The sequence below is a fragment of the Athene noctua genome, chromosome 2 (genome assembly GCF_965140245.1).
Source record: "Athene noctua chromosome 2, bAthNoc1.hap1.1, whole genome shotgun sequence".
Lineage (NCBI taxonomy): Eukaryota > Metazoa > Chordata > Aves > Strigiformes > Strigidae > Athene > Athene noctua.
The window spans coordinates 120,773,587-120,796,503 of NC_134038.1; the positions used below are offsets into that span (position 1 = coordinate 120,773,587).

At 42.1% G+C, this 22,917-nt stretch overlaps 1 protein-coding gene across 1 annotated transcript in view; it reads left to right on the forward strand.

Moving 5' to 3' along the window:
- MKX (mohawk homeobox) overlaps positions 1 to 16,078 on the forward strand; it is a 47,893-nt gene extending 31,815 nt beyond the window's left edge. Inside the window, exons 5-6 of the mRNA XM_074897965.1 lie at positions 14,975 to 15,008; positions 15,133 to 16,078. Coding sequence (XP_074754066.1) covers positions 14,975 to 15,008; positions 15,133 to 15,319 — 221 coding nt within the window. The 3' untranslated portion in view covers positions 15,320 to 16,078. The remainder of the gene's footprint in view (positions 1 to 14,974; positions 15,009 to 15,132) is intronic.
- Positions 16,079 to 22,917: the final 6,839 nt, after the last annotated feature.

The window sequence follows — 22,917 nt, forward strand, 5'->3', positions numbered from 1 at the left end:
CCTCTGCGAAAACATATTTAAGAAGGGGAGCCTGGGAGGAGGAGTGGCGATTGCAAGGATGACACCTATGCGAACACAGAGATCAGTGGAAGAAAGAAGGAGGAGGAGGGGAGGTGTGCCAGAGCAGAGACTCCCCCATGTGCCGTGGTGAGATGGCAGGGCCACCCCCCTGCAGCCCACGGAGGTCCGTGGTGGAGCAAGATCCACCTGCAGCCCATGGAGGACACCATGCCACAACAGGTGACTGTGCCTGAAGAAAGTCAGGACTCTGTGGGAAAAAGGCCCTGCTGCTGTAGTTCAGCTCTGAGAGGGCTGCAACGCATGGGAGTGGCCCACACTGGAACAGCTTGGGAAACGCTATAGCCTGTGAGAAGGACTCATGTTGGAGAAAGTTCATGGAGGACTGTCTCCCATGAGAGGGACACCAAGCTGGAGCAGGGGAAGAATGTGAGGAGTCCTCCCCTGAGGAGGAAGGAGCAGCAGGACTGACTGCAACACTGTTCCCTGCCCTCTGCACCACTGATGGGGAGGAGGTAGAGAAATTGGGAGAAGAGAGAAGGGGGAGGGGAAGTTGTTTTTAAGATGTGGTAAGACTTCTTATGGTCCTACTCTGTCTGTTAAGTGCTGTTGTTAGTGTCTGAAATAAACTGATGTTCTTCTTTTCTTCCCCTAATGAGTCTGTCTTTTGCCCATGACTGTAATGGGTGAGTCATCCCTCTCTGTCCTTATCTCAATTCCCGAACCTTATTGCTTTATTTTCTCCTTCCTGTTCCTGAGGGGAAAGGTGTAAGTGAGCGGCTGCATGGTTAACCTCTGGGCTCAAACCACCACAGGAGGAAAGCAGGCGTTGTCTACACATGAGATTTGCTGCATCTGCTTTGCAGACGCTTTGCAGGTCTCCATAAACTTTTCAAACTGTGATGTATAGGCTATTGCTCTATGGGAAAGCTTTGGCTCACGGGCAAAAGTAAAAAGTAAAAACTCTTGCAAAATGAAAGAAAAAGCTTTTATTGTTTTGAAAGTGGAAGCAGAAGTACTACTAATAATAGCAGCAAGTTAATTAGAGAACATGTAACATTTCAGTTCACAGAGCGTAAAGCCTTTGTGTTGTAGCTGCCTGGCTTGTGTGGCTGCTTAGAGTCCTCTTATCCTCCATCCAAAGGCTCAAAGCCTAGAGTTGGACTATGTTGGAGGGATCAAAGGATCTCAGTTTTTTTCACCATAGTTACTCCCCCCAAAATATGAATGTTATTTATGTCTGGAACCGTGGCTTCCTGTCTCATTGCTTTTCTCTATAGGAGTGGAAATTCAGGATCTTCATTCTTAAAAGGAAGGTGAGGATGCAAGGATATCTATACAAATACATGATTGTTGCAGATGCTGCTTACCCTTAGGCAAGCATCTAAGCAAGTCAGGGAAGACACATAAACAAATTACAGTAGTGTGAGTTACTGTGAGATAAATTTGGTTGCTCCTCAAGCAAAAAGTCCACAGTGATTTCCAACTGCATCTGTGTAAGGAATTGCATTCTATGAATGCAGATATTTTCCATATTTTTATGCATGTATATGTAGCCCAGTTTCCTCTGATCATAAACTCTGCTGAGTGGAGGGGTTTTTTTGATTTATGGCAACAGGAGGGAAGACTGGTTATTTATGCATGCTAGTAAAGCTTCTGAGTTGTTTTTGATCTACAGATCTTTCAAATTATTCAAAATTCATGTTTTTTTTAAGTGTCGGTTGATTTAACCATAAATACCATATGGCTTTCCCCTAAATAAGTGTTTTAAGTCTGATATAGCAAACTGTTGCAGGAGAGAATTCCCTAATAGAAATCTCCTGACTTCCAGAAAAATGTGTATGAGCTAATGCAAAACAAATATGCAGTATAAATGACACTATTGCCTTCTGCACCTGTCTTACATATTTCTGAAGCACCCTATCTCTGTGCCACCTGACATTTTTAAACAAACAATATTCACCCGGTTTGCAGGAAAAAAATTTACAAGGGTCTGCTTTAGATAACATTGTCTCTGATCTTGGAGGCTGCTAGCCAGCAATTCAATTAGGGTTTAGAGGAGGCTATTGGCTTTAGCTGCTGTTAGATCATGCCCGCTATTGTGACTTGAGCTACGCTTGTCAAGGTAATCAGTGCCTTTTGGGGAGAAATATGTTTAATAGTTCTGGATAATACATTTTTTCTCTGTGGTAATAATACATTGTGCTTCAATAATTTGTCATTTTATTAGTACAAAGGCATGGATTATTTTTTATCACTCATTATTTAAAAGATATGTGCTATTACTGTCACAATTATTATTACTACTGTTTTGGTGTAGTTGCTGTTTAAGTATAGTTCCCAGTGTCCAGTGTAGCTTTTTCAGGTGAGAGCTCTCTGCAGTGATTTCAGAGAATTGGCATCTTCACTGAGAGAAACAGCCTGGGCATATTGCCCATGGTTCGGATACTCTCTATTTGAAAGCAAATCTGTTTGGCTTGAGATATTGTGGCTTAGAGTCCTCTAGAGCTCAGCAACTGCATCTTTGCGAATACTCTTCTTGGGATGAATGGCAGAGGGTTTGAATACGCCTCGTTGTTATGCAGTGTGTTCTACAGTTAGAGTAGCGCACGGAACAGCAATAATCTCTGCAGCGTCATGGAGTGAATTTTACAGAGGCTTCAAAATTCATGCAGTTGTGCTATACCAAGAACTGCAAGCAGTATATTAAGGTCAGGATGAGTTAGGAAGCCCTGTCTCTCCTTAGCAATCTTTGCTACGATACAGGTCTGTTAATGTGGTGTAGCGTTGCTGTTGCAGCTCAGACAGTGTGCTATGCCACGTGGATACACGATGCCCTGCTACGTGGTGCTCATTTACTCAAGCATGCCTCAGCATCTGAGTCCCTGAGTGCTGAGAAGTCTGAATTCAGTTCCATGTTGTTATCAGTTGACGATGCTTCCCTGCTGGTTTTTTGAAAATAACTGTCTCCAAAAGCAGCAGCAGTGTGTGTGGAATAACAAACCCCTTCACATTCAGACTCTTCAGGTTTGGGAATGGAGCCAACATTCTTGAAGAATGATTTAGTGGCCAATAAACATCTGCAAAGTCTGTTAGACTGTCAGAAGCAGTAACATTGAAAGTAAAGATCATATCAGTAGCAATTCCCCTGTCCTGACAAGACATTCAGTGCAAATATTTGTTCAGTCATCCTTGTTCTCATTCCCGTTATCACAGACAGTTTCACATGTTTTGCCAAAAGAGCAATTCCATCTTCTTCCACAAAGCTGTTCACATCCCCGGCCTTTGCAATGTTAAATACTGGCATACTACTGTTTCAGGACCTCCCACACATGCTTCTTTGGAGTGCGGGAGCCTCATTGATCTTACGCAAAGACTCTGCTGTGAAGGCCTCTTACAACTTTCTATTAGTGAGCATCTGCAGTGTTAAGGTTTTGCTTTTCCTTGAGGATTCAAGCTCAGTTCGGCTTATTTATTACACTGTACCAATTTCCATGATAGCCAGGATGGTCTTTGAGCTCTTCTAAGTACGATTCCTCTGCAGTCATTGAAATTGCACTGTGCTAGGACTCAAATCATTTTAAATGCAAGATGATGTTTGGAGAAGAAGGAGGTGTTCCTGCTTCTTCAAAACCACTTGGCAAATAAGTACATCTTCCTGAATAATTCTGGGCACATGATTTTTGTGCTCCAAGAGCCTTCTCCCTTTTGCCTGGTTTGCTGTGCTACCTCTCACTTGCTCGGTGAATAGGAAAACTGAAAACACGGCCCTTCTTGAGATACCTCCCAGTTTATTAGAATCTCTGAGGGCCTGTTCAGAAGGTGTCTGGGAATATTTAGGTTTGGGAAGAAATCCTGTAATGGAAATAATAACACTGCAAGTTGTGGTGAGAAGGAGCATGAAGACTGCAATAGCTTCACAAGGGAAAGAAGAGGGAGCAGAACTAAAAACTTGATTCAGAAATAATGCAATGAAACACTAAAATAATTTTTGTGCAGTTGGAGGTGAGACTAGTCCACAGGCAACTATTCTCCCTGCAGCTCACTCAGCAATGTTTCTTTCTACTGGTTAATCTACATATGATCAGGGAGGTGTGGGACTACAGCTTTCTGCCTCGGTTCCTGTAATTCCTCAGGATGCTGAGTAAAATGGTTCTCATCACATTTTTATCTAGATAAGGAAAGAGATGCTTTTCTGACATATGTGAGCTGGCCCAGTTTGAAAGAAGCCTCAAAACCCAACTCATATCCTCACTGGGTGCTTGTTGCCACTTGTCTACCGAAAAAATCACTAATGTGAACGCAGAGCTGAGCCTTTCTTAGGACAGGATGATTAATTTCGTGATCTGCTGTTCAGTGTCATTTGATACATTCCATCTGGTCCTTTGCAAACTTTAATAAACTTCTTTTTGTACGACGTCTGTAGGATTTCACAAATAGGGAACCGAGGCACCAAAAAAATCACAATTGGAAGTCATTTTAGACAACCTAAGATCTTGTGGCTGTTACTGATTTCATGGCTCTTTATACATTCAAAGCACAGCCCTTGTTGACCTCATTGGTGGTCACTGCTGAAGATGAGAGCCCAGGCTCTTGAGTCAGAGTCCAGAGATTGGGGAATGTACTGTGGCATCTGTGAAAAGGTCAGTTAAAACAGCTTACCAAGCCCCACACAAACCTGTAGCACAAGCAGAGGGACTGTCAATCACTAACATGATTTACTGACATTGTTAAATCCATCTGACTATCTTCTATCTACTTGCATTCCTCTCCCGCAACAGCCTCAGAGCCGCTGTGCTGTGCCGCTGAGGTTGTGCGGGGAAAGGTCTAACCTGCTGCTCTGGGTTCAGCCCCAGAGAGGGTCTGTCCTGCACCTTCAGGGAGGTGGTCACCACAGAAAATACCACATGTGATCATGCTGCTGCATCTCACAGTATGCTCAGTGGGAAGGCAGACAGCTTAGGCATTCCCATTTTTATGCACACATAATATAGAAGCAAATGCAGATATGTATATATAAAAACATATCTGTATCTCCTTATAGACACAAATAATTTTTTAGATTTCACATGTAATTCTTTCATTTGTAGGATCTGTTGTGCAACAGTTGGCTGGGGTTACCGTGAGGTTCTTATGCAGTTTACAGCCATTTTGAAAGCTACTTGACTCTAGGAGCCCTGTATGTGCTTATGCACTTCCATACAAGCTGCTTGAATTTTTATGCTTGCAATCACACAGAGTGCACTAAGTTTGGGACATAACTAAGGTACCTGAGGTTTCGTATTTGGACATAAGTATTGTGCACATCCCAGTACCCCATGCAGTGCATGGAAGTAGCTATATTTAAAAAGATCTTATTTGTCAGTCCTTTCTTTATCTTACAGGCAAGTGAAAGAAACAGTGAATTTCCTCTCTCTGACAGACTTATCCATTCTTTACTGCATGCTGCTGGCTAAACACACCCTGGAAATCAGTTCTGGCATTCACTTAGAAGTTCCTCCACTTGCCTGAAAATACAGCACCTTGTAATTTAAATTGCCTTTGTGCAGCCTATGCCATGTCTGAGCCCACTTGGCTCCCAAGGGCAGGAGAGGAGCTGGCTCCTGCAAGAGGGGCCGCGGGAACAGGGGGCACATTTCTCTGAATTCTGCAGGAGGCTTCTGAAAATATCCTGTGTGCATGCATTCATATCATAACGTTACACCGCATATGTAGGGTCTGCTCCCAAACCCACAGCCAACTAGCATAACAAAATCAGATTTTACTGCTGTAGTGTCAGCCTAGGGTTGAAATACGGCTTTGAAACCCTCCCTTTCACCCTGCTTTTTTAATGAAAAACAATCGGGCTGGAGTGTAATAGTGCTTACCCTGGCTGCATTTGACTTCAGCTTTTTACTTTTAAAGCCTTATTTTAGGCTTTAAGAGCTCCCAATTAAACTTTTTAGATCCAGAGTGAAAGCCTGAACGTGCCTGCCTGCACAACAACGAGATTCCTGGGTGGGAAAAAGATATTTTTATATTGAAAATAAAGGAAATCAACGCACTAATATGTTTTCTCCTTCCATACTCCTTACTCTTTCCTGATGAATCTTCATTTGTCATTTTCTCATTTCCTTTTTTTTAACTTCTCCCATACCCTTTATTTACTATTTTTTCTCTTCTCCTTTCTCCTCTTTTCTTTATTTCACCCTCCCCCTTCCCTGCTGCCTAACTTGGTTTTCACTGTTAACCCATAACAGTTTGCAATAGGAGAGCTATTTCATCCTTCCAGTCAGCACAGCACCTGCTCTAAATCCTTTTCTAAATAACACCCAAAAAATGAAGCCTGGGTCAGATATTTGTTTATCCATTATGAAATGCATATAGGAGACCATCACCAAGGAATCTTGACAACATTACACTATTAATTACATGCCAACTCAACGAGGAAAGATTTGATTTCAGTCAGCTTTGCAGCAAACCTGAAAAGAAAATAATACCATATAACCGTCAGTTCGTTAACAGCTCGCCTCCAACTCTACACAGCCCTGACTCCCATTTAAGCTCTGCTAAAGTCTGGCTAAGAAAACAAGTCTCACACAGTGCCCTGCATCTCACCAAGGAGAACACACTGCCACTGGTCATGGGAAATTTAGAGCCAGCCGTGACAGCCTGAACAATGAAGTGATTTACACCAGGTTTGTATCTAGTTTGCTAACTCATAAATTCTTACATGCAGGTGCATAGCCCAAGACTGTAAGACCATTTGCACCATGCCTACTATTATGTGGGTCTTTCAGTGCACTTATTAATGCAAATGTTAATATAGACTTGCAAACTCAGTTCTCTTTTATGGTTTATAAAATACACCTATCCCAGTCTCTGTGGGCATGTACACTCATTTTATAAAAATCACATCTATTAAAATGTAACTAGATGCCTACTCCCACTTCAGCAGGCTCCAGGCTGCACAGGGAAAAAAAGTCTTCAATTCAGGAAAAAAACTGGAGGTACCAGTCCCTCACAGTTAAAGTTTATATCTGATGTTTTGGTGTAAGAAGCAAATTTCAAAGAAAGATTTCACTGAAAAGGCTTTGTCTGAGGCATGGTGGGAAAGCGATATTTCTGACATTGGCAAGACCAACCTATGGGTCTTAATAGAAGAGGTCAGACCAAGGCAAAAGCTGTTCCTGGAAAAAAACCACCAGAACAACAGGGAAAAATACTCACTGTAGCTGTCACTGTGAACATAAATTGTCATTATGCAGTTTGTTCATCTTGAAAGGACGTAACAGCTGATGACAGGTCAGTTGTTATACTTGGTGTCACTGTGAAGCCAAAGGAGTGAGGTAACAGGGTTGTGGGGGTGACTTCATTACAAGCTGCTCCACAACCTCCTGCTGGAAGAAAGAGAGCGCAGTGGGAAATGAAAGCTTTGCTGAAAAGGAGTTTTCTCTAGAGCCTGGGCCCAGAGCTCATTGCTGCAAGTTTCTGACAGCTTTCCTCCTCCCACCCAACAAAAGGACAAGGTAATAAATCTCTGTCAGTAGAAATCTGGTACCCCCCTGAGATCAGACCAGCTGCGATTGGTATCATGCGCACTCTCACGTCGCGTTGCCTCGCCGTGTCTGCAGCCACGGGTCATCTGAAACTCCAGCGGGGGCTTCCGTCCCTCCACCAAAAAGCTCTGCTGCACAAGCACTGCCAGCCCCATCCGGGTGGTTTCACACAGACTTGCCCACTCCAGGACTTGCTGTAGGCAGGAGTGGCTTCATGAGGGACAACACTGAGCAGATCCCGTGTGGAGGTGGCCCAGGGTCTGCAGGAGGTCAGCCACTAGGGTGAGTTTGGGGAACATTTCTGTAGGAGATTCTGCGGTTTGGAGTCTCTTCCAGCGTGAGCTTTCCTGTCTGCACTTTTCCATAATTCATCCTTAATATGTCTGATGTCCCTGAGGACACCTGAGAGGATGGTGCAAGAGGAAAAGAGTTTTAAGAGTTTCTGCTGGATCGGATGAGTCCTGTCTCTATGTAGAAAGCCTTTGGTATGTGGGTCACTGGCTGAGCAGTATCAGCCTTCAGAAACTCATTTGTCTGTTCACATCAGGCTCAAAATGGGAGCCCTGCAAGTGTAAGCATGGGAAAGCCAACACCTGCTTCCTCTGATTCAAGATGGGGGAGCCACCGTTTGCTGTGCTGGGGTTTCTCAAAAGATGCTACGGTCTGCACCAAGATTAAATGACATTCCCTTTAAGAGCAAAGGCCTGGCCTGGTGCTTTGGGCTACAGTTTCCCCTCCCTTGCACTGCTGAGCAGCCTGGGCTAAGCCACCTTCCCTCCCCAGATGTGGGTGAACGTTAGTGATGTGGTGTGATTCATGGTATACTTTGGGATCTTTTGGGAGGAAAGAAGATGTGTCCATGCAGGAAAGTACAGGAATATTAATGCTAGTTAACCCAATTTTATTCTTGAAGAATCAGAGATCTGAAAGCCAGATGTGCCCTGAAACTGCAGTCTGGAAAATACTAGAGTCAAGGTGTGTGTGTATGTGACCTACAGAAATACCTCATCTCACCACTAATTTAATCACACATGTAAACTTCATTTTTCATTCAGCTGCCCCAATTTATTTCCTGTTCCTCCCTCTTTTTCCTCTTCTTGCTTGTTTTGAAAATGCTGGTCAACACATGTTAAGCCAGAGTCTCCAAAACCAACAAAAGAAAGTTCAGGAGAGGGAGCGAGAGAAACAGCTGAATAACATTGCCAATTTTAAAATGAAGATAAGTTATACAGGACCTTTTATTGAACCAACAAATATTTTATAGTGTTCACTATTTGGGGCCAGCAGTTCTTTTTTTTCCCTCCATTTTGAGCTAGAGTAGAAGGTGTGTAATTCGTCAGGAATCTGTACATGTTTAAGTAGCTTCAAGAAATATGATGGTCATGTGGGACTGACCTATTGTGTCTTGACTTCCCTGTCCATTTTTTCCCCACTACATAATGTTCTGTACCCTTTCCTCTCTGTCTCGTTCCCTCATTCACACATTCTTTCCCCTGTTGGTTTCAAGCCATCTTTTCTTTGTCAGTGTTACCTGATAACACAAAGCAGGATTTTAAGCCAGTTGTTGCGGTTCGGCTTGAGCTGTATATAACACCGAGTGGGGGAGCAACGTGGATGCTTCTTGGTCCTACGTAAGTGGTTGGTCTTTCCTTTGCTGTTCCCAGCAGGGCCTTCAGGAGAAGTCAGTTCATCACCACACACGTGTGATATTCTTAGGTCAGAATTCTTAGATCCAAAGAATAAAATGTAACTATAATTAACATTATTTAGCACACCTCTGAAGTCATCCAAGTATGTAAAAGTGATTAGTCTGGACTCAGTGAACAGTAAAGGTCTGAATTGTTCTGAAATATATCAATGTGCCGCAAGTGCCACGTAGCCAGAGAGCCTTCGTATTTTGTAAATTGGAGTAGGTATATGTGCTACGGCATTTATGTTCTGGCTTTCTTCTCTAATAGTGGATGCAGTATGTAAAAGGGCACTGTGCATGTACTTAGATGTGTGTCTTCTTGTGAATTATTTGTATATTATTTTGACAACAGTCAGGTGCAGTGGCAGTGTACTGGAGGTAAGTGATGCTATTGTCCAGTTTAAGGATGGTTTGCCTGCAAGAACCCTGGGGTTTATTTTATTTGGGTGGGCCTTTCTGATAGCAGAAGAACAAAAGAAAACATTTTAAATATAGGAGAAATCCTGGAAAGTTCTGCTCTTAAATGCTTTTGAAATGGTCAAAGTATTGCGTAGCCGTGTTGTCTTTGGACTTCTGAAACTCATTTCCATCTCTGCTAAAATGGGACTGGAGGCTACCTTGCAAGAGAGCTGTCAGGATCAGCCAGTGAATATTTATGAAGAAATTTCATGGTGAAAAAGAAAAAATATGCTACATATATTATTAATAATTATGTGAGTCCTGAAAAATACCATACTGTATCACAAAGCTGGTATTGTCCAGTGACTACACTCTTGGCACTGCATGCTACAGTAAACTGTATACTGAAAGCTCATGCTAATGGAAAGGTATACAGGATTCCATTGGTAAGTGATTTATAGTGACTTCCTATTATAAACAAGAGGGAACAAATATCCTGCCTTGCTGGTTTCTTTGGGCGGATGGTGAGAGCAGAATGAGACATTCCTGGCCAGGCAAAAGCTGATTCTCTGGATGCTTGCAACTGGGAGCAGAATGAAACACCAGAAAGTGAGGTATAAATGACAGTCCCTAATTATAAATGACCGAGCTTCCATTTTCATAGTGCTTAAAACTTTCCAGTTGTACAGCAAATGACTGCTGTTTTAAGTGATTTCCAAACTTGTAACAAAAAATGTTTCTGATATTAAATAGACTTACTGTAGGAACTCAGTATATGCTGAAAGCCTACCAGCAGCCTTTCACAAGAAGCACATTGCTTTCTGAGACAGAATAAATCATCTGCAGCAGCAGCTTCTTTTTGGTTTTTAATTAATAAATATGCTATTGAGCACAATTTTTTGTAGTTTGTTTAGGAAAGTTATTTATGCTAGCCAGTGGGGCCACAGGGGAACTGTGTGAAATATAATAATGCATCATCATTGGCTTTCTCTGGAATCACTTGACACATTTATCTAAGCTGGAGAAGTCTGTAGGGGTTGAAATTAGTGTGACAGCCTGCCTTGATCCAATTAGTGAGAGGACCACACTATTTCAGGAGAGATGAGAGGTGGCTGCCACCTAAGGCGTGTTAGATTAAAGTTAACCAGAGTGCTTGGAAAGGGTAGCTACAGTGCATCCTTGGTAGCTTTTATAAAGTGCTCTCAGGTAGTGAGAGAGGGCTCATGAGTGAAGTGTGAGGTCTGCCCATCAGCACTTGCTTTGGGGTGAGTTCTTAGCTGAAGCTAGTTGGTGAGCTTGACACCAAGTTGGGTGGGAGTGTTGATCTGCTCGAGGGTAGGGAGGCTCTGCAGAGAGACCTGGACAGGCTGGAGCCATGGGCTGAGCCCAACTGGAGGAGTTTCAATAAGGCCAAATGCTGGCGGCTGCCCTTGGGCCACAACAACCCCCAGCAGCGCTACAGGCTTGGGGAGGAGTGGCTGGAGAGCTGCCAGTCAGAGAGGGACCTGGGGGGTGGATTGACAGCCGGCTGAACAGGAGCCAGCAGTGTGCCCAGGTGGCCAGGAAGGCCAATGGCATCCTGGCTTGTGTCAGCAATAGCATGGCCAGCAGGGACAGGGAAGGGATCTTACCCCTGTACTCGGCACTGGTGAGGCCGCACCTCGATTCCTGTGTTCAGTTTTGGGCCCCTCACTACAAAAAGGACATTGGATGACTCGAGCGTGTCCAGAGAAGGGCAACGAAGCTGGTGCAGGGTCTGGAGCACAGGTCGTACGGGGAGCGGCTGAGGGAACTGGGGGTGTTTAGTCTGGAGAAGAGGAGGCTGAGGGGAGACCTCATCACCCTCTACAGCTACCTGAAAGGAGGTTGCAGAGAGCTGGGGATGAGCCTCTTGAACCAAGTAGTAAGTGACAGGACAAGAAGGAATGGCCTCAAGTTGCACCAGGGAAGGTTTAGACTAGATATTAGGAAGCATTTCTTTCCAGAAGGGGTTGTTAGGCATTGGAATGGGCTGCCCAGGGAGGTGCTGGAGTCCCCATCCCTGGAGGTGTTTAAGAGTAGGGTCGACATAGCGCTGAGGGATCTGGTATAGTTGGGAACTGTCAATGTTAGGTTAATGGTTGGACTACATGATCTACAAGGTCTTTTCCAACCTAGATGATTCTGTGTTTCTGTGATTTAGTATGCTACATCATTTTTCCATCCCTTCCATCACCATTTTCAGAGATATTGCCCAGTTCCGGTGCCATTTCCTCATTTCCTCAGAGAAGAAACATAGGAATATGTTGTGTGATGGTCAAGAAACCAAACACTTTCCTTATTGAGAATGCTGTTCTTCAATTATTAATGAAACAGTCTCACCAAAATGTTGCTTTAACAGTTGAAATATACGTTGCAATTGATGTACAGATATGCCAAATATCAAAAGCTTTAATTATCAAAAGCTTTAATTAGTTGTTAGGGTTAGAGCAGGTAGATTGCAAAAGATGAAGAAAAAGCAAAATTTCAGGCAAGATTCACCTTTTTTTTTTTTTTTTAATTTGGTAAAATGTTGTCAACTATGTTCCCTCTGTTGTCGTTGAAGAGCCAGACATGGCCAGACTGCATTTCTTCTAGGCTGAGCTAAGCAGTTCAAGCTGTAGTTACACCACCAGTTTAATCTCCAAAGGACAGATATGGTCCTCCTTTCATCCAGCTCACAGCATATCCACATGGATGATAATGCTGCCCAAAGGGAAAGAGTGGGAAGATGTAGCCTCAGAAGAGGGCTTCTCGGTCTGGCTTTGCAGCAGCACTTGGGGATATTGGACTGTGGTGTTATACAGGTGGGCTGAAAGCATTTCTTGGAGGACATCTCTGTCATTTGGGAATGGAGTCTGGACAACTAGTCTGGATAAAGTTACATGTCTTCGATGGCAGGTTCATGACAAGTGAGGTGAACCCTGCTCTTCCTTTTGAGTTGGATCAAGTTGATTTGACCAGCAAGATTTCAAGGAGAGCATGGGGAATGGTCTTTGTCTCTCTCAGTGTGGTTATCCCCATCCAAAAAAGTGATGGTAATCCTTATTTCCTTCACTAAGGGCTGTTCAGACAGCTGCTTGGATGCTATGGTAGTGCAAACTGGGATATGCTGTCAGAGGTTTGGTATAGCAGTAAAGGATTTTTGGCAAGAAAAAGGGGGCCTGTGCTTTGAAATGATGGATTTTCAGACTTCATTGTACTAACATGCTTTTACAGCAGTTATTAGCAAGAGCTTTGCAAATTATCAATGATGGTTTTATTGTAACCCAGTTTCGAGTTTCTTTGACATAAATTATTTGTTTGAAAAAACATAAAACCTGAATGGAATAAAAAAAGACTTGCAATTCAGGAAAAATCTTCAGCAAGGAGAGCTCTTTGCTCCTAGATTTTATTTTTTAGCTTTGCTACCACTTTTATATACCATGGGCAAGCTGCTTTCTTTTAGAGCTGGCTAAACACCAGTAAAAAATATTTGCAAATACTCCCTCAAATAAACGCTGGAATTGGAATGTGTGTCACCATTCACACCTACTTTCCTCAGAAGTTTGTACAAGCAATTTTTTTGTTCATAGGAAATATTTTCCAACAGCAAAAGAAACTGACAGATGCTTGAGAGAGGTGTATTTATATCCAGGTTTGCTCTGGCAACGATGTTCTCTATTACTTGCCATTTCCATTTCTATACCTACTGATCTATTCAGTCCTAAACCTCCTCTTTAAAATTGTCTTTATTAACAAAAAAAAAAAAAAAAAAAAAAAGCAGGGCTGAAAAATTATTTGTAGCCAAGTACAGCATGAACAAGGAGACTTTTAGTGTCATTCAGTACCTCTCTGGATCAAATGTTTCTTTTTTCCTCGGTTCCCTCTCCTCTGCATAGATTGATCTTCCCCCTCAAATCCTCTTCAAGCATTGATCCAGGAGAGCTTAAGAGATACTGATTTAAGATGTGCTCTTTTGGAACAAAATGTGAACCTTGGTCACTTGTGGACATTTATTTATAAAGCTGTTTTGAGAACGGATGGAGGCCTGCTAAATCAAACAGCTTGGCAAACATCTGACCTCTGAAATTACAGCTGGTCTCCCTGCCTTTCTTTGGTGAGACTGCCTCAGTGGTTGCCTCCGAGTTCTGGGGAGTGTGGCTGGGCTGAGTTGTATGTATGAGAAAGGGCTGATGCTCAGTCGTGGGCAAAGTCATTTGTAAGTGGAGAGCTTCTAAGGGTCGCAATATGCTTTGAGACCTATTCCACGGGCAGCTCTGTTTAAAGAGAAGATCAACTTGTAATTAATAATCTGAAGGAAATCAAGCAGCAAGGTTGATTTTTAGTTGGGAATGTAGCCTCATAAAGAGGTGCATTACTTTATGAGATTTATGCTGCATTTAGGGGCTTTTTGTAGCCACCAGTGCTCATGTCATTGATGTTTCTTTTGTCTGACTCATTCTCCGTAGGTGTTGCAGTTAGGCATCGACTTCTCATTCCTCTATAATGCGTTTCTGTGTCAGGATAGCAAGCCCACTGAATAAAGCTTATACATTTCTGCTTGGTAAATATTTCTGGCTTCTCTGCAACGTGAGGACTTAATGAATGAACAAATGTGACTCTTGATGGGAAAGAGTAGCTTATGCCTGTGATGCAATTTCATCTTTGAGGGCTGTTAACCAGGTGTGCTTGTTACTTGTGTCCTTCTCAGCCTGCATCTGTGACTGAGTCGCAGCCTGGGCAAGGGGCGCATTAAAAACCACACACATCATGTGTGCATGGGTGAAAGTCCTATTTTTAGTGCATACAAGAAGGCATTCACTGAAGGGCAATGAAGCTGATTTTTATTTTTAGGTTTTGCAATTCCTTATGTCCTTGGGATTTATGTTTTGAAAGACCTAGCTTTATCACTCTGCAAAATGTAGGTGAACCTCCAAGACTAGCTTTATTCTCACTATTGCCAAGATAACCTTTTCCCAGACATAGGCCGGGGTGGGATGTGCTGGGCAGAGTTCAGCACCAGTTCTGCCAGCGAGGTGCAGTGAGGTTCTGCCTCACCAAAACCTATTTCTGTAAGGTCATGTCTGAGGAACCTCCCCACTGCATTATTTTTCACACATGCCCTGCTCCAAGCTCAGTGTAGATTTCTCCAGGCAGACACTTGCATGAAGCTGGCTCTTTATAAGTGTCTAAGCAAAGATTTTATTTGGAAATCTGGTATCAATTTTGGAATTAATCTTAGGTTATTTTTCCATATGCCTCTTCCATGAACTTGTTTGTTTTAAAAACTATTAAAAGAAAATAGACATTTATTTTCTTCTGTTTTCAGAAACTTTGGAGAATGGACCAAATAAGTGTGAAAGGTGAGTAAGGGACTTCACAATTTTCCAAAATTATTATTATTATTATTATTATTATTACAGTTTTCCTGACATCACATAGCTGTGTAAGCTGTACATGTAAATATTTGTTATTGCTTGAATCTAGCGCAGCTAACAGAAAAGGAACCAGCAAAGATGAAACATACTGGAAGGAGATCAACGCAGCTATGGCCCTAACGAATCTTGCCCAGGGGAAGGATAAACTGCAGGGAACTACCAGCTGCATCATTCAGAAATCATCACATATATCAGAAGTAAAGACTGTTAAAGTGCCATTAGTTCAGCAGTTTTAAGAGATGGGTCCTTTTTCTTTTTCCTGTCAAACGGACATTTTCCTCGCAGGATTGGTTTTCAGCAAAATCAGATTCACAGATATGAGGCAAATGTAGAAAATAGGCCCCCTTTTACAGTATGGTCAGTTAAAAAAAATAATGTTTCTTCTGACTCAGACGTTTTCATTGTATTAAATGAAATGTTCAATTGCTTCTATAAAAGGCATGTAAATTATAAAAAAAAATCCCTGTTTTTATCAAAACATTAACTTATTTTATGTTAATCAAAGTGCGCATAAGGTGTTTGCATTGCTATTACAGTAAGTGCCTTGCTTTCAAAAAATAAGCTATAACGTGGGCATAGTACAACAGTACTATGCCTCAAAATGACAATGCCATAATGCTTAAACTTTGTATATTATTCCAAGTGGGCTTAAGCAGCCTAGGGCTAAACACATTACTGCTGGAGGCCCTGGAGAGTTGTGCTTATTTGACTTGTCCAAACTGACAAGTCTTAATGAAATCGTTACATCATTTTCACTCTCTTTTTTTAATCAACAGTGTTATAAAAATTGTACAGTATGTTTTGTCAAAGTGACAATGAGGTTGTTATGCATGTTTCTTACCTGTATATGCAGTATATTAAAATACCAAAATCATTCCTTTGAAAAGTGCAATACTCTAGAACACACAAATTTAGGAAATAAGTTAATTGTTTAGATTATTTTGAATTTATACATATGCTCCCAGCTGTGTTGCTCATTAAGGATTTCTAGTTCAGAAGATTCTAGCCAGACTAGCTGTTAATTCAAGTTGAATTTCTATAATTTTAAAGCTTCGCTAGTGACTTACTGAAGTTTTGGTAGAAGTAAAATTGATTTCTTCTTGTACAAAACTAAATCTGTAGTGCCATTTATTATTTGGAATGGAGCTCAAAAAAGTTTCCATGGTGGAACTTACTACCTTAATGTGGTTTAAGCATTTTTATTTTGTAGGTACTGCATAAATGAGGACAGTTGATTGACAGTTCACATTTCAGTGAGAAAAAGCTATAATATAAACTATCAAAGCCCAAACTAGAAACACAAATAGGAAATGAAAAAATCTCATCATATAAGGTGGGAGGGTTTTAAGTAGATACTAAACCATGTATTAAGTGTCATGTCTCTAAACTTGACTGCTGTTGAGTGTAATAACTAGCATAAAAAACAAGTTTATTTTTAAGTTTTACTGGGAGATGTACAAGTTATTCTTAAGTCATATAACAATAGTCTAATGAGGTTTATGGAGCTTGAATAAACAGTGGCAAAGCCAAAACCAATTTATACCAAGTCAGTTACAGAAAACTGGAAAAGAGCTGATTGTTGCTAGGATTTGGATTTTTTCCTGTGGGTATCCTGTCAGGTTTTTTCCTACTTATCCCTTTCCTTGTTTCTCTTTTTGGTGAGCCATCAATGAACAAGAGAAGACTTTAGTCCTGCTCCCACTGAGTTTAATGGCAGAACTCCCACCTCAATGGAAGCAGGACTGTGCTAATGATGAAACTAACTTGCAAGTAGAGGCTGTTCCAGTTGCACTAAAATAGTCAAGATACATTGCAAATACCAGCCTTGGTGTGACTTCTTAGGAAACTTCTTGATGTAACATAACATGTTGTTGGGTTTATTTAGTGTACAATGAAAATGATTTGATATGAAAATATTTTGTACATATATATTTTTACTTTGTTTTCTAAATTGCTGATTTGCATTGACTTAAAGTGCCAAGCAAGAAATGTATGTCATGACTGTATGAACAGTTGAAGTATATGTTTTACTGACTTGCATCATTATATGTCTAAGATTCCATGACATTAATTTTTGATACTTTACTGGATTTTGACATAATAATGTGAGTTTATAACTAATAGCAGAGAGTTAATACTTCACTTTTGTTCATACTATTATAAGTTATTCTGGTATTAAATATTTTGTGACAATAAATTGATGGTTTTGACAAACTTTTCTGTTAAAAATATTCACAGTGTTTTTGTCTGTATAAATGACAACAAAATTTGTCTTGTAAAAAAGGGACTTTTGGGAACTTCTCTGGAGTAAAACTGGAGAAGATAAGCCATTGTATAAACAACTTGTTCATCGTTCTTTTTTTTTAAATGATCAAAGCACAAAGAATAATCTGTAAAACACATCAAGTGGGTTTTAAATTTAAGAAATACTTGGCATAATTTCTTGTTACCATTTCCTTTAATTTATTTTTTTTCTACTGCTGCTTTAGAGTTTTCTGAAAACACAAATTCTAATGAATTATGTGTGCGTCTTTTTTTAAATAACAAAAATCATGATCAGTGCTGAGCCAACAGCTAATGAAGACTCAATAATTATTTATGATATTGGAAAAACAAACATTATTACTATCGCTCTTCTTTGTTTCAACATATGTAACCATTTTAGTAAAATAAATAACTGCAAACATCTTGCTGGTTTGAATTAAATATTCATTTATCTGTCCTTAGTAATTTGCATCTCTGGTTTCCTGTTATCGTCAACATTTCTTTATACTGGGATACAAGCATGTGATAGGCAAAGGCAAAACAGAATGCTAGCCTTTTGATTAATACACCTTGTGATGCACAGTTATGTGAAGTAGTTTAGCACATCCCTGATGAAGATGGCTGTTCAGCAAGTTTAGGCTAATGACTGCTAATGACAACATGGCATGATGTTTATAAATCCTCCACATTGGAGGAGTGCGGAGGGAAGCCATAGCTAATCACTGTGCTGAGTCACTGGAGAAGGTCCATGAGCTCGGAAGGACTTTGGTCATTTATGATTTTTTATGACTACAAGCTACATCTGTCTACAGTGCCATGTATGGATACACTCTGGCTGTGAAGCCTTGGTGGAGAAGGAGATGCAGTCAGCCCATCTAGATGTTCAGTGTTCACGGTACTACAGCTGGGCTCCTAACTTTTGTGCCTCAGTAAAGTTCCTCCAGTTGTATGGGAAGGTTGATAACTAAGGTTTTGGTAGGCAATTGGCACTTTCAGGTTTTCTGTCCTCTTACCTGTGATACACATATACCACTGTAACATCTGTGGCCATCCAACAAGTCAGTGGAGATTTGGATATTCAGTTGATATGCAAGTTCCTGAGGGAATATGCACAGCCTGACTTTTGCTGTTGGGAATGTATAGAAACACCCACGTCCTAGTAATGCTGAGCTTCTTGGCATCTACTTTGTACCCAAGTCTGACATGAAGAAACCAACTCAGTGCTCCCACTTACTCTGTCACATAATTTTCAAGAGCTGAGCACTCCCAGTCTCTTACAAATCACTGAGAGTAAGGGGAGTCCCAATTTTGCCATGTTGCTCAGTAGTTAGAATATACATTGGGATCAGGACTACAGTCTCCTCTTCCAGCATCATACAACAGCTGCAACCCCTGAACTATAGTTATCACTTTGTGGCGTCCTCTTCTCAGTTGGTGCCCCCATGTATAAATATATATGCCAGGTGAAGCAGTTCCACCAGGGAGACTGAGAGCAAGTCCCAGGACAACACATAGGCCATTTTGAGGATATCTGATAACTTGGTGGCTTACGTTTTAACTGGGAGTTTGGCAAAGGATGGCAGCTAGGCTTGGATGCCCACAGGCAAGTGCATGAAGTAACCACTGCATTGTGGGTTAGAAGGAGAAAATGGAGAAGGGAGGTTGATAGCACCTCTCTGCTGTGCAAGGAAGAGCGGCTTTAGCTTAGGCTAGGGAGAAGGCTATGTGTGCTTAAACCTGTTTCTTCATTATTGCTTTACTCACCTGGTTGTTCATTATGTGCCCTGGCTTTGATGAATGATGTTTTTATCCACCTAACCTATCCATCAGTGGAGATCCACAACACCAAATGTGAGATGCTACTACAAGAAGCAGCTTTGATTTTAAAAATGAGTGGAATCTCTGATAATCATGAGGTTCTGGAATTCACAATACTCTTAATGTGCAAAAAGTCGTTTGTAGCCCTTGCAACATCCCAGGCTGTGGGAGAGTGTGAGACTCATTCTGCATTAGTCAAAAGAGGACCTGCTTCAGAGAAGGAGTTTGTGGCTGCCCTGTGGATGCTCTAGAGTACCAGAGAACTGTCTTCTCTCCCTGCTTCGTCACAGTGAGTGAATACTGGCGTGAGAAATCACTCAGGGCCAGTCAGGGCTATTAGGTACCATGCTGATGGAGCGCACCACACCCTGCCTAACAAAGCACTGCCAATAAGTGATGCTGCAGCCACCAAGCTCAGAGTCTCCTTCAGGAATCCTTCTAGAGGTTTTCAGGCTCAGTGATGCTTCTGTTTCTTTTGGTCTTGAGGAAGCTCTGGGCCATATTCCCCTGCGTGCCTTCCAATGGCTGGAGGAGACAGGTGTATCTGCTGTTCAGTCCCCTGTGTGGGTTGGAAGATGAAAGTGTGACTAGTCATCCAACTTCCCAAAGCTGCAACAAAGCTCCTATAAATTGAACTCCGCCAGGGCTACACAAGTCTAATTCATAATTTCTGCATTCAAAAGAGTACTGGGGACCGCAGAGCATCCCCAGCAGAGTCGGCTTCCTCATACTGCTGAGAGAGAAAAGCAGCTACAGCAGCAAAGCTTGTCACTGCTCCTCCGCATGGTTACTGCTTCAGATGCCCACTTACTATGTAGCAAAGGGAACGGTGCAGCTGTCTTCTATCATGGCTGACTTTTTCACACATACCAATGATTTTGGTGTGAAATACCACATTCTGCTATGAAGCCTTCAACTCAGGTTGTCCTTCAACTGAGTCCTTAGTGTGACTACACTTTCTTAAACCATGGCCAGTTACTTGCAGGAAAATGGAGCCTGGACTTGTCACAGACTGAGGATGCCAGACCCTCCAGTACTCTACAAGCAGCTCTAAAGTCCAGTGGGCACCAATTCAGTGGTCACGGTGACAGCTTCAAGCATGACAGACCCCTGTTTTATTCCTGTGTTACTATGAACAATCTGTGAGACTCTTGGAGAATCAGAGAGAACCTCAAAGGGATCCAGGCTTCTAATCTAACAAATACAAGCATTTCTGAAGTTCCGAGGGCCAAGGCATGTTTCCATGGCCAAGTGCAAACAGTTGAATGCCTGCTCTGAGCCAGCTGGACAGAAACGTGGCCTAGTTCAGAAACTGGGTAACCAAGTTTGTCATCAAGCCTGAGCTGCTACATCAAGGGCCCCAGCAGAGCATGGACTGGACGCAGCACAGTGTGAACACGTCTGTGCAGCTTTTGGACTGTTGCTTGTTCTATGCCTTCGTATGTTCACAGCAATGTCCTCCAATTTCTCTGTGCTTTGCTTTGGTGCAGCATTTCAAAGAGAACTAATACTGCTCTGCATGGCTGAGCTGTTGTGTGTAGGAGGACACTGACAGTTGGGAGCTGCTCTGGTGAAATACTTACCTAGCCTAGCTAGCTAGGGCAGAAAGTGAGATGAAGCATGATGCAAAGGGCTGAATTGCCTGAGAGCACTTCTTTGACACACTGCAAGGAAGGCTACAGGAATTCAGCCTGGATGTGAGTTCATGTTGTACAAGTCTGTTTGCCAGCATCTGGGTGTGCTTGATCCCCATTAGCAGCACAATCGAGACAAAAACCCCTAGTTTTCACAGTGTTGGGCTGCTGAGCCAGTGTTTAGTTTTGGGCCCCATCTTGAAACTCCTCTTGTTTAACAAGAAGGGAGGAGGTTGGCTAAAATACAAGTAACTTGTGAAAAAAAAAGAAGGAGAGAGAAAAAAAAAAAAAAAGAAGTGGAAAAGAGACATGAATGCCTAATGCAACAGAAAAAAAATAAAACCAAACCTCCTTAATGTTGGTGTTATGTCAGCTTGGGTTATTGGCAGTGGAAGTGGTTATTGGCAGCGGAAGTTAGACCTGGCTTGAGGCTAATATAACTCGCGCACCTGACTTTTTAAAAGGAGCTGAGATCTGGTTTCTTTATGGATGGGCTTTTTTTAATTCATCGTGTTGGTCCCTTCTTCAGATTTCCTTAACTTTCCTTTCAGCCTGTTTTGGACTTGATTCTCCTGTCTTTCTTCCTGCCTGAAAAGTCTCCTGTTACATGCAGACAGCAATGGAATCCTTCACGCCAAAGCTCATTCTTCAGACTTTGCAGTTTCTAGGGCCATATAGGTGAAGGATGTATGATTCAACAGGCTGGTGTTCAGTGACAAAATCTGGTATCTCCCTTCTCCCAGCCCAGGGCCCTTGAATGTATGAAGACCCAGGAGTGTGCAATAGAAGCTCTTCAACCAACAAGCTCCACCATCTATCACTTCACTCCTAACTACTACTGCTTTTGGCTATCTTAACTCCCAAAAGGACTGTCAATTTAACCATAACTACCTAAGAACTGCCAAGTCTCATTTTATGAGCTGCTGTTGAGAGTTTAGCTATTTAAGGCTGATTTTAAACAATTTTTATTGGTACTTCGTGGCATGTGCCTGATTTACAGTGCTGTAAATAACCACAAATTAGGGATATTTCTTTCTTTACGGTAAAGGCGCATTATCTTGGGCATAAGGAAGCTAGTTTTGACAATTTGGTAAAGAACAGGAGTGAAGGCCCTTTTCTGCCACAGGTTTCCTGTGTGAGCCCAGGCAAGCCTCATCCTGAGTTTGATCTATGTAGAGAAGCTGGCTTTCTCCCATGGGGATGCCCTAAGCACCAAGGAATGTGGGATGAGGATCCATCTACGAGATGTCCCTCACTGTTCACCCCGATATGAGGCTCTGACGGTAGGAGAGACCAGTGCTGTTTTGTAAGTGGCACACTCAGCTTGATGCATTTAAGGAACTGTAGGTATCTGATGTTAAGCATAATTTAAAATTGCATCTTGGACACATGTCCCAGAGCAGGCATCACCTTCTGCAGCACTTCAATCTCTTCACTGTCTTCAGCAGGAGAATAAGCTACTGAGACCAGATGTCCAAACCTGATGCATCTCAAGTCAGGAAAGACAAACCACACTCTCGAGAAACAAGACAGTAGGTCCCACACCATAAAGAGACCTGGTGGGTTCAGGCCACCACTACGTACCTTCCTTTGCCACATTTACTGAGGAGCATACTGAAGCACCTGGAAAACTTCATGCTAGGAAGGGGGAAATGTGTTTTTCTAGTTTAAAAAAAACTTCTTGCAGTCCAGGAATTTGTGGATGTAGAATTCCAGGTATAAGATAAAATGCTTCACTCAGGACCATCCCTGTGACTTGGGGATGTTCAGCAAAGCTCTCTGACCTTCCTCATATTAACTGGAGTGAAGATGAGAATCTTCACTCTAAGGGGTTTTAAGCTCCTTTTTTGCACCCTTTTAAAAAATTGGTAGCCAGACATGAAAACTGTGGAATGGGCACATCACATTCGGAAGAAATCCAAAAATCATGCAGCAGAAGACAACCCTGCCCTATGCTGGCATGGTGGGAGAGGACAGAAGCCCCATAGACATCATGCTGGAGGCTTCACTGCCTTCACTACGCTGCACAGATGGGTTTCTCTTCAAAGGTAAATTTCCCATTCACATTTGCTGTCTTCACATACAGAGAAAAATGAACTCAGCCTTCTATTCACAGG